Source organism: Pan paniscus, chromosome 13, assembly GCF_029289425.2.
Source record: "Pan paniscus chromosome 13, NHGRI_mPanPan1-v2.0_pri, whole genome shotgun sequence".
Taxonomy (NCBI): Eukaryota; Metazoa; Chordata; class Mammalia; order Primates; family Hominidae; genus Pan; species Pan paniscus.
In genome coordinates this window covers 125,661,411-125,677,002 of record NC_073262.2, presented here as the reverse complement: position 1 = coordinate 125,677,002, position 15,592 = coordinate 125,661,411, and the positions used below count along the sequence as shown (strand labels likewise).

At 44.0% G+C, this 15,592-nt stretch overlaps 1 protein-coding gene across 1 annotated transcript; it reads right to left on the bottom strand.

The window, feature by feature from the left end:
• Positions 1-8,727: 8,727 nt before the first annotated feature.
• On the bottom strand, positions 8,728-12,710 carry KCNE4 (potassium voltage-gated channel subfamily E regulatory subunit 4). Its single transcript, XM_003818676.6, has 2 exons — positions 12,092-12,710; positions 8,728-11,559 (listed from the first exon to the last, which is right to left on the bottom strand). Exons 1-2 carry the CDS (start codon positions 12,219-12,221, stop codon positions 11,024-11,026), a joined length of 666 nt encoding a protein of 221 aa, XP_003818724.2. The 5' UTR covers positions 12,222-12,710; the 3' UTR covers positions 8,728-11,023.
• Between the last annotated feature and the right edge of the window lie 2,882 nt (positions 12,711-15,592).

The following is a 15,592-nucleotide window of genomic DNA, read 5'->3' as shown; positions in this document are numbered from 1 at the left end:
AAATTCAGGGCAATCCTAAATACAAGGTCACTCTGTTGTCTTTGGTGCTTTTTTATATAACCTGAAGAGAAAATCATGGAAAGGCAGAGATTTGGCAGCAAAGTATATGCACTCTGATGTTTGCAGAGAGAGAGAGAGAGAGAATGTTATGTCACTTTTATTCCCTGCTTTCCAAAGCAGCCCTATAACACAACGCCAGGCAACTTCTCCAGGCTGGCTTAACATTCTCCCTGGATAACTTTCAAAGAAATCCACTATGAACCTGGGAAAACATCAGTCCCTACAGAAATACAGAAAGGAACAGTCATCCCATACCACCAAAAGGAGGGAAAGTTTATCTGCAACCTAAACCAAGTGGCAGTCAATGGCAAGTAAAAAAGAAAGAGGGCTGTAATTCTGACTCCTTGAATTAGACAGAGGATACAGTACTTTGCTTTTCACAACCAAACTTCCTGAGTTAGTTTATAATGACAATGACCTATCCCTCAACAGGCATCAGTCTTTTATACCTATGATATCTCTATCCAGCTACTCTACAAATTCTGCCCCTTGAAACAGAAAACCAAATACCACATGTTCTCATTTATAAGTTGGGTACACGTGGTCATAAAAATGAAAACAGTAGTCACTGGTAAGACAAGAGTGAGGAGGGAGGATGAGGGGTAAAGATGGAAAATAACTACCTAGAGGGTGCTATGCTCACTAGCTGGGTAATGTGTTCCAAACCTCAGCATCATGCAATATACCCATGTAACAAACCTGCACATGTACCCGCTGTTCTAAAATAAGAGTTGGAAAAAAAAATAAAGCTACCACACACACACACACACACAAAACCTGCATCTTAGGTACTAATCACCTGCAAGTCATCAAAAGGAAGATTCTTCCCCTCCCACAACCTCATTTCTCTATGGCTGACCACCTCCACTTTCTAGAAAATCTCTGCTTGCTCAGTTCCTGAGCATTCTGCCATGCTGATTTTACTTCTTGAACTGCTCCTCCTCTTTCTCCCTTTCCTCTCCCAGCCCCCAATAATTCACTGCTCCCTGAGGGGCTGTTCTTTGCCTTCCTCTCCAGTCCTACTCACCTTTGGCTATTTCAGTTGTGCTCAAGATTTTTAGGACCTGTGTCTATGTGAGAGGCTCCCAAATCACTCTCTGTGGTGCCAGCTTATCAAAAAATTTCCATACTGATTTTCCAAATGCTTTCCGGATATCATGTCAGCACCTCCAACTCAAAATGCCCAACACAGTAAGTCCTGGAAAGGATTTTTATTATTTGCACTTCCACTCTCTCAATTACAGACTCAACTCTCCCCTTCATTCTCTAATATTTGACTGGTTGCAAAATCCTGTCAATTTCAACTCCTCAGTATTTCTAGCTTCTATGTCTTCATTTCACCTGCCATTGCCCCACTTCAGGCACTTGTCTCACGTAGAACCCTGCTTTTATTTAACTCTCTTCCTCCATCCATCTTACAGAATGGAAAAAAATTACAAGCAACGTGATGATAGAGACTGGGTTTTTATCACTGTCCATCTAGTGCCTCGCATGCTCCATTCCAGAGATTAAATTATTTTTTAATTTATATAAACAAAGCTCTGACCATGTCTTTTCCTGTTTCAACATTCCTCTGGTCCTCAGTATTTTTCTGATTAAAGAAATAATTTTTTGGTGCCTACAGGGAGCCTGACTCATGCTAATAAATTCACAAGAGACTTACTGGTAAGCCAGACTACGGCTTTGTGAATTTCTTATAGAAATTATGGCTGATTTAAGAACCAAGATCACATTGGTGGGCCCCCAGGAGACAGGATATATATTAAGTGACTCAGTGAATAGTTATCAACCTCATTAGTAGTTGTCTGTGTGCTAGGCTACTTCTTTTACTAGACTGAACTCTCTTTGAGCCTTTTATTCCTGGTATCTCCCTTATGTACTGAAGTGCCCGTCACAAAATCAGCACTTAATAGAGAACTGTTGGATGAAACAATGAATGATTCTAAACCAAGGGAATCAAATGATCAGAGGAATATTTACGTAAATCTGGACCAACAAGATGGATTGCTTTCCTTCACACCAGGAATATTTCTGCCTGTTAAAAGACTATCCTCTGTGCTGGGCATCTGTGAAAACTGTGATGAATTTTTACTCCTTCCTCTTCTCCACACAGATCCCTGTTTTATGCTCTCCATAGCTCTATCTCATTGTCAAGGTAAAATCCAAATGGGTAGAGAATCCTTCATTGATTTGTTTTATAAGTTATTTTTCAGGTGGTATCCTGATGTCAGTGTGGACCACCTTGCTAAATTTGAGAAATATCAAAATCAATTTAAATAAACATACTTTGAGGGATGGCTTTTTTTCTCACTTCAAGAATAAAAACTTTCTGGCCTTGTTTTTTTTAAAGAAGTACTTTTTTGGGTAAACAATGACCATGAGAATGGAAAGAGATTTCAGGGAGGTCCTGGTGACCTAAGGTAGGGGACAGAAGCTTGAGTTTGACCCATGTTTGCACCCATGTTCTGTGACTAATGGATTATGGGAAATGTAAGTTGAGGGACAGGTTTTTGGCGGGAAGATGGTGAGTTTGAGTTTTGACATCAGGAATGTGAGGTGTTTATTGGACATAGGTGGATAGAGCCAGAGGCATTGGTGCTTGTGAGAGAAGTCCAGCCTACAGCTGAGTGACTAAGATCTGGAGACGGAGAGGCAGCACAGCAGGCAGGTAGGTGTATTAACTCTGGAGCCAAATTGCCAGGTTCAAATCCCAATTCTTCTGCTAAATAGCTGTATAACCAGGTCAATGTTCTTAACCTCTCTGTACTTCCATTTTTTTACCTCTAAAACTGGCTTTAAAATCCCTATCACGGCCAGGCACAGTAGCACATGCCTCTAATCCCAGCACTTTGGGAGGCCGAGGCGGGAGGATCAGTTGAGGTCAGGAGTTCGAGACCAGCCTGGCCAACATGATGAAACCCCATCTCTACTAAAAATACAAAAATTAGCCAGGCGTGGTGGCATGTGCCTGTAACTCGGGAGGCTTGGGCAGGAGAATTGTTTGAACCCAGGAGGCAGAGGTTGCAGTGAGCCGAGATCATGCCACTGCACTCCAGCCTAGGCGACAGAGTAAGACTCCATCTCAGAAAAGAAAAAAATAAATAAAAAATCCTATCTCTTAGCTTGTCATGAGAATTAAATGTCATGAGAACAGTGCCTGGCACATAGTAAACACTAGATAGTCATTTGTTATAATTATTTACTTAATAGTTGAAGGTTTGAGGGCAGATGAGATCACCCAAAGAGAAAATGTAAAATAAGAAGAAAAGAACATAATGAGAGAGACTTCTGCAGAATGCCAGCTCAAACTAGACATTTAGACATAAAAATAATACTATAGGGTTCTCAGTCTCAAGAAGTTTATAATCTTATGGCAAAGACAGCATAACTTCTTCTGTAATCGATGCTTGAGGACAATGGGAGACGAGAATTAAAAAGGAGAAGATTTTGAGAAAGAAACAGAATCTCAACCTGAACAGGATGTGTTCAGGCAACACATCCTGGTAGAAGTACTGAATGGAAAAGGAAGATAGAAATGAGGGAGAAATTATTCCTTCCATATCAGGGCTAAGCTTATAAAAATGATGATTGGTGATGTGCCTGTTGGTTTCTGCATTACCTGAAACCTCAAGCTAGAGCTGAACCTCCAGGGTTTTCCTTCAGGAGTCATCAGTCATGGGAGCTCTCTGCACTGGGGGAGGGGGGTTGCATGTGAACCACTCTGGTGCTGGAGCTGAGCAGAAAAATATGCAAAAATCAAAAACAAACCCAAAAGCCAAAAGCCAGTACACCTCATACAGAGCAATTGCATTCAACCCTGTTTGACAATTTCCCTCCTCCTATTTATGACTTCTTCCCCTTTGTTAAAGTTTCCAGTGATGTCACCTTGCACAGCTTTGGGCAAATGTGTTTACTCTTGCCTGCTCAGATCCAACCTACCACAAAGCGCAATAAGTGCCAGGGTTTGACCAGGAAAAAAAGAAGCCAATTGCCAGCAAGGCTCACAGGACTGGTAAATAGAGGCAGCACCAATGACTTAATGCTACTCTGGACAGCTCAAGGAGAGAGGCTCAAGGGAAAAGACCGTCTGGGTCTTTTGTCTTCACCGAGCCTTGGAAGAGGCCTCCATGGCCACGTCCACCACAGGGTGTAAATCCCCATGGCGGGCATGACCACGGAGGAGACATGAGTTTTGCTCTTGTTGTCCAGGCTGGAGTACAATGGCGCGATCTTGGCTCACTGCAACCTCTGCCTCCCAGGTTCAAGTGATTCTCCTGCCTTAGCCTCCTGAGTAGCTGGTATTACAGGCGCCCACCACCATGCTCGGCTAATTTTTGTAGTTTTAGTAGAGACGGGGTTTCACCACATTGGCCAGGCTGGTCTCAAACTTCTGACCTCAGGTGATCCACCCACCTTGGCCTCCCAAAGTGCTGGGATTACAGGAGTAAGCCATCACACCTGGCCTCCCTCTATGACTTTGAACAAATCACTTAACTGCCATGAGTTTTAATTTCCCTGTCACTAAATGGGGAGGTCAGCTTAGATGATCCAGAAGGTGTCTTCCAACATTTAGCATCTCTTAAATACGGTCATATCCTGTATCAATCTGGTGGGTGAGATTATGGCGAAGTAACAAAAAAACCAACTTTTCCATCTTTCGCTGTAACCTAGATTTATTATTGTTTCATGCAAAGCCAGCTGCAGATTTGGGCACCCATCCAGAGCCATTGCTTTTCATGTAGTAACTCACCATTCCAGGCTGACACAGGCTCCACCCATTACCTATATCTTCTGGAACATATGTTCTTTTTGGTGACATGCAGGTGAAGTGAGTGACTCGGGAATCCTATGTGGACTTTTCACTGACTCAGCTCAGAGGTGACATATATCACTTGTAGTCTGTTTACAGAGAATGAATCACATGGCCCTGCCTAGCCCCTGCTGATAGGAGAGGAGGAGTGGGAGAGGGGTTGAGAAGTGGAACCTTTCATGTTCTCAGAAGAGGAAGAGAACTGAATATTGATGAATACTGGTAATGTCTAGACACAACCTCTATCAAACACAGACACTTATAATTTTTCCAACTGCTTTATAAGCAGTTCTGACAATGTTTTGAAGACAGTAAAGAAGATATTACTACCTCCATTTGAGGAAATGTACTCAGAAAGGTTGAGCAACATATGCAATGTCACAGAGCTCCCTAAAGTCTGAGATGGGACTATATTCTGTGTCTCGTGCTGTCAGCTTCCTAGTGATTAAAAGAATACCAGATTTTATCTCAGAAGACTTGCATTTGAATACTGATCTTTTATTTCATTGGCCAGCAATTTACTTCCTTGAGCCTCAATTTTCTTTTTTTATTACTATTTTATTTTATTTTATTATTTATTATTTTCTTATTTTTTCCATAGGTTATTGGGGAACAGGTGGTGTTTGGTTACATGAGCAAGTTCTTTAGTGGTGATTTGTGAGATTTTGGTGCACCCATCACCTGAACAGTAGACACTGCACCTTATTTGTAGTCTTTTATCCCTCACCCTCCTCCCATCTTCCCCTCAAGTCCTCAAGGAGCCTCAATTTTCTTACCTGGATTAAAAGTATTATAGACCTATCTCACAGTTTCCTTGGAAAGACTAAATGAGGTAATCAAAGGGAAAGTGTCTGTCATGGAGAAAAATATATATATATACACACACACACATATATATATACACACATATATACATATATACACATATATACATATATACACATATATATACATATATACATATACATACATATACATATATACACATATATACATATATATGTGTGTGTATATATATGCCAGTACACCTATATATATACATTTTATATATATATATGTAAAATGCTACTCCATAAAGAGCTGGGAAAAATATAGCATCCCCAGAGAGGTGTTACATTTTTTCCTGGCACCTAGAGAAGTGCCTAGAACAGAGGAAAAGCTCAAAATACAGGGTTGCAAAAGCGTGTGGCTTGTAAAAATTGCTGAATAAGTATCATGCACTGTGGCTACTAGTCTTTTTGTTCCTTTTGGGTAATGGAAGGATGAGAGAGAGGAAGAAAGGGAGGGAGGCTAGATAAAGAGAGGACAAGCAAAGGAAAACTATTAAAGACAGGAAAGAGGTACAGTTATTGATGTGAAGGATTTTTCAATCATGTTTCTTAGCAAGAGAATTCAAGGCAGGAAAATAAATTCATAGGAACAGCAGAACAAGAGCTTATCCTACGTCGAATGTGACAGGGCAAGTCCAAGGAAGGGATTGCAAAGGACGCAAGGGGGATGTATGAAGAGAGGACAGGCTTGTGCAAGACAAAAGGAGAATGGTGTTGTCCCTGCACCCCCTCCCATACCTGTGAATAGAGGCTGCCATGGGCTCAAAGCTCATCTTCTGAGCCAAGGACAAAACCTTAGCTTCCGAGATTGGCCCTAATGATCCATGCTAGTGGGCCACAGACTCCTTCCATCAAGTGACCTTAGCTGGTTGTCTCCATGGTAACAGCACACATCCCAAACTGTTCCTTCCTGTGTGGGAGGAAACATTTCAGAAATGGGGGAAGGCTGAATTTAACAGTGGTTTTTCCCTCTTGTGACCCTTCTCCTTTGGCAAAGCGTGCACTTTTTCTGAGCACACAGCAGTCTCCTGAGGAAAGCGTCCATAGAAGAGGATGTTTTGTGACTTTATTTGCAGATGCATGCCCAGGACACATTTTTAAAGTAGAAGCCTGAATCTGCTTTTCTTTGAGTATTTCTCAGGGCATTCCACCGTTCTTTGAACAACTCCCCAAAGAGAAAAGCCAGCATGCTGTCTTCTTGTTGAAAGAGAGAGCTCAGAAAGGTTAGGTAGCTTCCCCAGAGCTACAAGCAACATGGTAGCAGAGTTAGGCTAGAAAGCCAGACGTAACAAGGCTGAGGCTCCACTGGCCACTATTTACGCCCTACCTCCCCGCGTTTCAGGCGTAGCCCGAGCCACCATCCTGGCCAACTGGCTGACAGGTCTCCCTCCAGCGCTAGACTCTGCCTCTAGTCCCATGACCGATGATATGTCCTGTGATTTTCTTCAGCACAGTACACAGACTGTAAGGAAAGGGCATGAGGCAAACGTATGCTCTGCCTGAAGCTGGAGTTTAAGTTACATTTTAAGCTCAATGTTCTGTTTGTTCCACAATGTCTACGGTCAGAGCAGCATTTTATAGGATGATAAATTACCCTCGTTTAGCTGAACCCTAGAAGTGCATGTCTGACCATGAAACCCTCCAGTTGCAGCTCTGAAAGGCACCAGGGGGTCCACTTTCCAACCAGAATCATGAGCCAAGAGCATTCATTCCTTGGCCTGACTTCAGCCTTTCCCGGTAGATTTGATCCCATGATTCTACCAGTGAAAGAAATCTTCTACTGTGTAACATCCCTGCCTGACTCTGACGTACAAAGGTGTAATTAGAACAGTGTGGAGCAGGCAGGATGATCCATTTACCTCATCCCTAACATTTAAGTGCTTTCAAAATATGTTTTTAATATCTTAGGTGCACAGGGCCAAATTATCCTCTCAGTTTTTCACATGCATGAGTAAATCCACACAGACTAAACCCCTTGGGCCTTAGGTTCTGCTTAGAAATTCTTTTTTTTTTTTTTAAAGAAAACAAATATCCCATTAAAACGACAAAGTGTACTCTGCATATTTTTAGGACAATTAGAGTTTAGAATTCCCTCTCCTTCCACCCATGGCTTAAAAAAATAGAAAAATTCTTAACCATTTCCTTACGAAGAACGACATTAAACTGGGACAAATGGAAAGGCTCTCTTGCCTTTTACAGTAATCTTCTCATCTTACATCATCAAAGTACCAACTGATGGATCAGGGCCCTCGATATTGTTTGGGAAGGATCCAGGCTCCACTGTACTGTTGCCAGGTAAATTTTTTAGGTAGACAGTTACTAGTGAACTGAAGGGAAACACTTACTTGAAACAGAAAAGCCAATCTCACAGGAAACAGAGAAACATAAAAGTAAGGATGCTTCCTACCATTTGCTTGATTCAAAAACAGGTCATGCAAATAAAATTATGAAGAAGAGGCTGCCGCAGGCTGGCCACGGCCTCAGCCTGTGGGCAAGAGATACAGACAGACCAAGTGGGAGGGGCTGGAATCAGTCCCAGTCTGAAGGAGACCAGGAGAGGGAGGAGAGTCAACCCCAGCCCCACACGTCGTGCTTCACTGTGTTGGTAGGTTTGTGTTGCTGTTCATACAGCAGCTCTTTGCCCATTAGCAGGTGCTGCTGGGCCACATGTGTGGATAATATTTGCCAAGCCAACATGCAGGTCAAACGTTTTCTTGCAACCAAGCTTGGAGCAACATCTTAGCAGCAGTTGACCTGTCACTGCATGTTCAAAGTCCAAAGACTCCAGGGCTGCCATATTTAAACAGAGAAGTCCATGTAAGACCATCTGCAGCTTGTTTTCCATTCATTACAAAGCATTTCAAAGGATGAAAAGCCAAGCCTCATTCACTCCATGGTTCAGACAGAAATAAGATACGCCCTCAGGAGATACTGACTTGGGAGAGGAGCAAAATCCAGAGATGTCTTGGGAAACGTATCTGTGATGTCTTCGAAACTAACAATTATATTGAAAAATCAAACAAAGAATTCATGACTTCCCAGGAGGGAAAAAAATGTGTTTATTTATTTAAATTAAAAAATATTGTGAAAATTACAAAGTGTTAAATACAAAAGACAATTCTATACAACTCAACAGAATAAGAAGGAAGTATATACATCACTTTTTAATAGGTGCAGAGAGACTTGCACCAAACTTCAGGATTAAGCAATGGAAAATGTGACAAGGCACATGTCCGTCGCAGTGAAATTTCAGAATTCAAGTGATTCCAGGCAAGAGGCCAAACTTAACTTGGCTTCTTTCAACTTAAACAGCCCCCTTTGGCGTAAATCCACACTGAATTTTAAAGTGAACAGAGGGCCTTTTTCCCCCAAACATAAATTTCCTTTAGCTGTATGTCAAAGCGGACTGATAAACCAGCTCCTACACTGTTAACCCTTCCATGGCAACAGTAGTTATTGCTGTGTCTCCAATCCATGCAGAGCATTTTTCTTTAAAAAAAAAAAAAAGTGGCCGGGTGCAGTGGCTCGTGCCTGTAATCCCAGCACTTTGGGAGGCCGAGGTGGGAGGATCATTTAAGGCCAGGAGTTTGAGACCAGCCTGGCCAAAATGGCGAAACCCCATCTCTACTAAAAATCAAAAAATTAGCCAGGCGTGGTGGCAGGCGCCTGTAATCCCAGCTACTCAGGAGGCTGAGGCAGGAGAATCGCTGGAACCCAGGAGGTGGAGGTTGCAGTGAGCCAAGATTGCACCACTGCACTCCAGCCTGGGCAACAGAGCGAGATTCTGTCTTAAAAATAAAAAAAAATAATAAATAAATAATTTTTTTAAAAGTTTTTTTAAATAGATTTAAATTTGACCTTTTACTTCCTCCTTGTCTTTAAGGGCCTAACGGATCTGCGAAACTGTTGACCACAGGAATACTTGGAGACATTGGAAGCATTCCTGTGTGTTTTCCTTTAGACTTTGCTTTCCCTTAGCTGGGAGTGTTAACATCACACATTCTCCAGAGAACTTTGCAGAGGAGAATGTGGTGTCTGCCTCTTTCCTTCAGTCCTGGGAAAACTAGAGCAGGGCTGGGTTGGTAGCTTGCCCTGAATTCCCCAGTTATATGTGTTCTGAATCTCCAACTGCTCCTTTAAATCAGCAGATCCTTGTTCAGACTAACCGGCCAAAGGGGAAGCATTTGGTCCAAGCTTCCTCACACCAGGCTGTGGAATATTTATCACAGAGTCCTAAAATCTAAAGACATCCTCCCAACCCCCTGGGGATGGAGATCGTCAGGAGCCTCATGCAGACAGCGAGCTTCTTGATGACATGCCCGGGACCACACAGCAAATGAGTGTCAGGGCTCGGGATCAGGAAGCACAGAACTTGGAGCCCAGCTTTGTGCAATCTCCGCCTGAGTATGCCCTTCTAGGTCTCAGCTACGTGACGAAATACCACATTATGTCCTCTCCCAACTCAGAAAACTAGGCTGGGAAACTGAGCAGCAGCAGAGCTAACGGCTTGGCCTTGTTCGACCGCACCTTACCCCTTCTAGAAAGATCAGGAACAGTCTCCTGAACCACCATCGGGAGTGCAGGTTAGATTCTGGGGAAGCTCTTCTGATCCAAAGAACGTCATGCCAGCATGTGATGCTGCATGGTCACAGGTCAGAGTTCAAGGTCATAAGTTAGACAAAAGGTCAAAATAGCACATCATCTCTTATAACCCCGGCCAATGTTAACAGGTTTAAAAGTTACTTTTTTTTCTTATAGTGTGCAAATGGGCTGGGTTCAGATCTCCAGCTTTCTCCCATCAAAAATCCCCCTCTAATCCAAAAGAAGCTTGTAACCCACTGTGAAGGAATGCCACAGGTACACAGTAGAGATACTTACAGCCAATCAGATCTAGAAGGACAAAGCTCTAGGCAAAATAGCAAATCACAACTAGTCTCTCAGCGTGTCCTAAGCATTCGGCAGCCCTGGGAACAGGCAGACCCTGCAGGAGCTACCCAGGGCATCCAGTGAGAAAATGGCAAGCATATCATCCCGCCAAATTCTGATCAGAACCCCAACACCCAGGCCCCAAAGTCAGTGTACACGCTGCGCATCTCCGCGGCTTTTTCAGTGGTGGGTGCAAACCACAGGCACCTCCCGGACTCCTTGGAGGTGCTGGTTCCGGCTGAGCCTAGTCCCCCACCCCACCCCGAATCAGGGGTTTACCGAGGGTCTCTTCAAAGTGGCAGCCGCACTGTGAAAGTGAAACCAGACACTTGAAAACTGTCTTTCCTCTCTCTAAGGTTGCTGGCTGATGGAGCCACCGGCAGGGGTCCCGGGGGTGCTAGGAATTCTGATGGATGTTCTCCGAGGACCCTTCGCTGCTCTCGTTGAGGGGCGTCTCCGAGGTCTCCTCCAGCTCATCGTCTGCCCCCTCCTCCTGAATGGTGAGGTGCACGTCCGGGGAGGAGGACTCGGAGCTCACGCTGTCCCCTTCCATGGAGCAGAGGGTGCAGGACAGCGCGGGCGCCACGCTCTCCTGCAGCATGTTCAGCATCAGGGGCACCTGCACCGACCTCAGGCCCGACACCACGGGCAGCGGCTTCATGGCCTCCCCCCAGAGCCGCTCCTCGTCTTTGTACAGCAGCAGGAGGCTGGACTTCTTCTCCCGCCTCTTGGATTTCATGTAGCCCAGCATGATTCCGATCAAGAAAATGCCGTAGAAGGACATGACAACCAGAATGTAGAAGTACTCGTTGCCATTGCCGCTGCCGCCGCCGGCCGCACGGGACTCCAGGGGGCTGCTGGAGGCGGCGGTGCCGGGGTGCGTGCTGTTCAGAGCCTCCATCTTCAGCATTGAGGCTGCCTGCACAGCAGGGGCTGGGGGAAAAGCCGCAGGTTAGAACTCTCCCCCAGGTCCTGGGCACAGGGAGGTGGGGGAGCACGAGGTTTATGGAACTGCAATACCAAAAAAGCTTAAAAGTGCATGAAAGAAATAGCATAAGAGGCTTCGCCAAACAGCTGACAAGAGTGAGCTATGAGGGCTTGGAGTGCACGGGAGAGAAGCCCGGGAAGGTTCACTGGGAAAAGTAAGAAGGACTTTTTTTTTTTTAGTGTACACATTTGTCCTGTTTGTAGTGAGCAGTATTACTTTGATTTTTTTAAAAAAAAATCAATGTAAGACAGGAGCATACAGTAAATAGTATCTTTAAAATTGGGAAACGTATTTTAACTGAGCAGAAACAAAGTTTACATTGTGTTTCCAAAACCAAACTATTTTAAATTCAAAACAATGTTTCCTTAGAACAAAGAAAAGCAGAAAGAAAATAAAGGAAAAAAATTCATCTATTAATTGGCAAAAATGTCCCTCTTTCAAATGTTTCTGAAGCAAAGTGTAGCCTTGCTAACTTACCAAGGCTGACAGTTTGTCCCAAGTTTTGAATTCCCAAATCGTCCAGTCCAAGAGGGTTCTTCTGCTCTGTCCGGCTCTGCGCTCTGACAACTCCGCTGCTGCAGTTGGGATATATAGTCAAGAAGTGCATCGTCACGTGCTCTGGGAGGAAAATTTACAACAGAGGTCGATCGTGGCAGAGTGAGCAGTGAACTGAAAGCACTGCAGTTCAACTCCCTGAACTTTGCAGCTGTGAAAAGTGAAAAAGACTGGGAAGTGGGAACTGCTCCTCACGCCCCAGCACCCGTCCAGGGTTTTCAGGTAGCCGTGACGATGAGTGAAAAGAGGAGAAAGGAATGTGCTGTGTTGGAACCGTTACCCCAAAGTCCGCGCTCACTGAAAATTAGCTCATGCTTCGTGCGGCTCCTGGGGAATAACCATTATTGGGCTACAGGTTTTCAGAGGCAGCTGAATCCCATAATCTGGATGAAAGACAGTTGGAAGCAAGTGCGGGATTTACAGTCAAGGAACTGGGGCTTCGGTTTCAGTTCTCCCACTCCTTATGCAAATATGATAAATCCTTCCTTAACCTTTCCGCACCTCACAGTCCTCGTCTGTAAAATCGTTGTGCCTGGGGGGATCTTCTGCAGGTAGGATTATATAAACCACGTGACCTTTGGAGACCCTTTCAGCTTAACCCTTCTAAGATTGAAGGCTGGCTGGTGTTGCTTAGCCCTCTAAAAGCAGAGATTCTAGCTGCCTTCCACATCAAGGTCACAAACCTATGTTTATAATAATTTTTTTTTAAAAGCTCCCACATTCTTTTCAGTGGTCTGCATTAAGTGGAAACATGTTGTGGTAAAAGATACTATGGGCAGGTTTTGTTCCGTCCTGCCATACACAGCTGCTCCTCCGAAGCCTCATGCAGAGGCTATTGACACGTCTCTTTGCTGTCTCTGGCAGGTCAGGGGAGGAGCAGAACTATTTCAGAGTGCAACTAAGCACAGTTCAAGTTTTTTAAACCTCGGTAGACCCTGTGTTTAAATGGCTGCTGTGATCAAAATTGGAAGAGGAATCGCAGGCTTTAATGTCAGTCTCTCTGCTCCCTGGGCTGCTTATTCTGAGGCTTTCATGCTAAGTGGAAGGAAACTGGGAGAGATCCACTCCCTCCAGTTGTCTGTGGCCTGTGGATTGCAGCCAGACTGTCTTGTGGGCCAACTCTAAAGGAAACGTCTCTCATGGTTCTGCTGTAGTCAAACTGACGCATGCAACATCCACCTGACCTGCTTGAACATATATAGCTTAGGCACTGGAATTTTCACTGCTGCTACAGGAACCCCCCTGGGTTTGCACCTGATCCTGATTCTAAGAAGACACCTGGAGGAAGAATAGGAAGATGAACTGAATGCTGCCATTTTTCCCACTTGACTACTCACCTGTGTTCATCCATAAATCCCCAGCTGGCACTGGAGGTACCAACCATCGACCACTCCAGCATCACGATCATCCATACAGTGGAACTGTGCTCACACCAGTAAAGATACCCTCACCATTGTGTTAATACGTAAAACCCTCCATAGCTACCTCAGCCATGGTAGACTTGGTCTTTTCAACAGGTGTCCATCATAAACACTAGAACACTTCCATCTATATCTAAGCCTACACTGGAATGTCTGGGACACTAGAACAAGACGGGCCCAAGAAAGAGATGCCTGTTGATTGTTGACCCTGGTATTGTTTATTGTATACCTTAGGACATACGAGATTGGTCATCATCCAGGGATTGTCCAACACCAAAGACTGGAAGCTTTGAGTAGGCAGAAAGGAGGTGGGGATAGGAGTTACCAGATTCAAGGAGCAGGAAGTACAAAGCCTGGTGCCAGGAAGCCAAACAGAGGCTGAAGTTTTAAACATAATAAATCCCCAAACCTGAGCCAACAGTCCCAAGGGAATACAACCAAGAAAACAGATGAGTGTGGGGAAACATCGAGAATGAATTCCAAAGGACAAAGCAAGTCAGAGCCAAAGGAAGAGCAGGACTAATTGCAGGAGTCAGGGAAGGAACAGCCCAGAAGAAATTCTGGGGTGCCTGCTTGGAGTCCCTGCTGCCCCGATTCCCACATACTTCCTGCATGGATATTTCTACTAGAGTTAAATGAGGCCAACTGCAGTGTCTTATTTCAGTAATCCCAATGCTTGAAGAGGCTGAGGTGGACGAATCACTTGAACCCAGGTGTTTGAGACCAGCGTGGGCAACACAGTGAGACCCCATCTCTACAAAAAAATACAAAAATTAACTAGGCCTGGTGGCGAGTGCCTGTAGTCCCAGCTACTTGGGAGGCTGGGGTGGGAGGATCACTTGAGACCAGGAGTTCAAGGCTGCAGTGAGGTCTGAACATGCCACTACACTCCAGCCTGGGTGACAGAGCGAGATCTCTAAATAAATAGAATAGAATAGAATAGAATAGAATAGAATAGAATAGAATAGAATAGAACAGAACAGAACAGAATAAAATAGTTCAATGAAATGATGCAAAGAAAGCACCATGTCTGGCCAAATGCACATGCTCAGTGCCTGCTTTTAGTTGTCATTGTTAGGAGTACACTGTTGCTCCCAAGGGCTTCAGGTTGCCTCCTGTCATGTGTGTGCCCATCTCCAGACTTTTAACTCCAGACTTTTTATCACTGCTCCTTCCCCTGTCTGTCACTCCCAGGAATGGAATTTAAGAGAAGGGAATTCCAACTTCAAAACGCATAGCTCAATCTTCTTCCCAGCCCTCACTCATGACAGGGATTGCGAGAATGATGGCACTGAATAATGGCATAAAGAATGAGGGAGAGAGGGTACATCTAGAAAGTGCACTCTGTCGGGAGAGGATGGGACTGCACAAGAATTATTAATTATATCTACCCCGGGCCTCAGTTTTAGGAGACAGCAATGTTAAAGAAATAAATCAATTTCGGCTAGCATTTCCATTTCCTGAACAGTGTCTTTTCAGGGGCAAACGTATCTAATTCTGATGAAGTCCAATTTATTTTAAATGTTTTTGGTTGTGCTGTTTGAATCCTATCAAAGAAATATTTGCTTAACCCAGTCATGAGGATTTTCTCCTGTTTTACTTCTAGAAGTTTTATGGTTTCAGCCTTACATTTAGGTCTATGATACATTTCAAGTTAATTTTAGTCTACAATGCAAGATACGGGTCAAGGATTTTTGGGAGGGGTTGTTTGTTTTTGTTTTGCCTATGGATGTCCAATTGCTCCAGCATCATTTGTTGAAAAGACTCCTTTTCCTGTTTAAAATTATCTTGGAAACTTTGTTGAAAATCAATTAACCTTATATAAGCAGGTCTATTTCTTAACTCTTCATTCTGTTCCTTTGATCTATCTGTCTATCTTTGCATCGATATTATTCTGTTTTGATGAATCCATTTTAAACTTGTATTTTAAATGAGTCTAAGATACACTGCAGTTCAAATCTAGCTTAGTGTCTATCATGTACCAAGTACACATAAGTCCTGT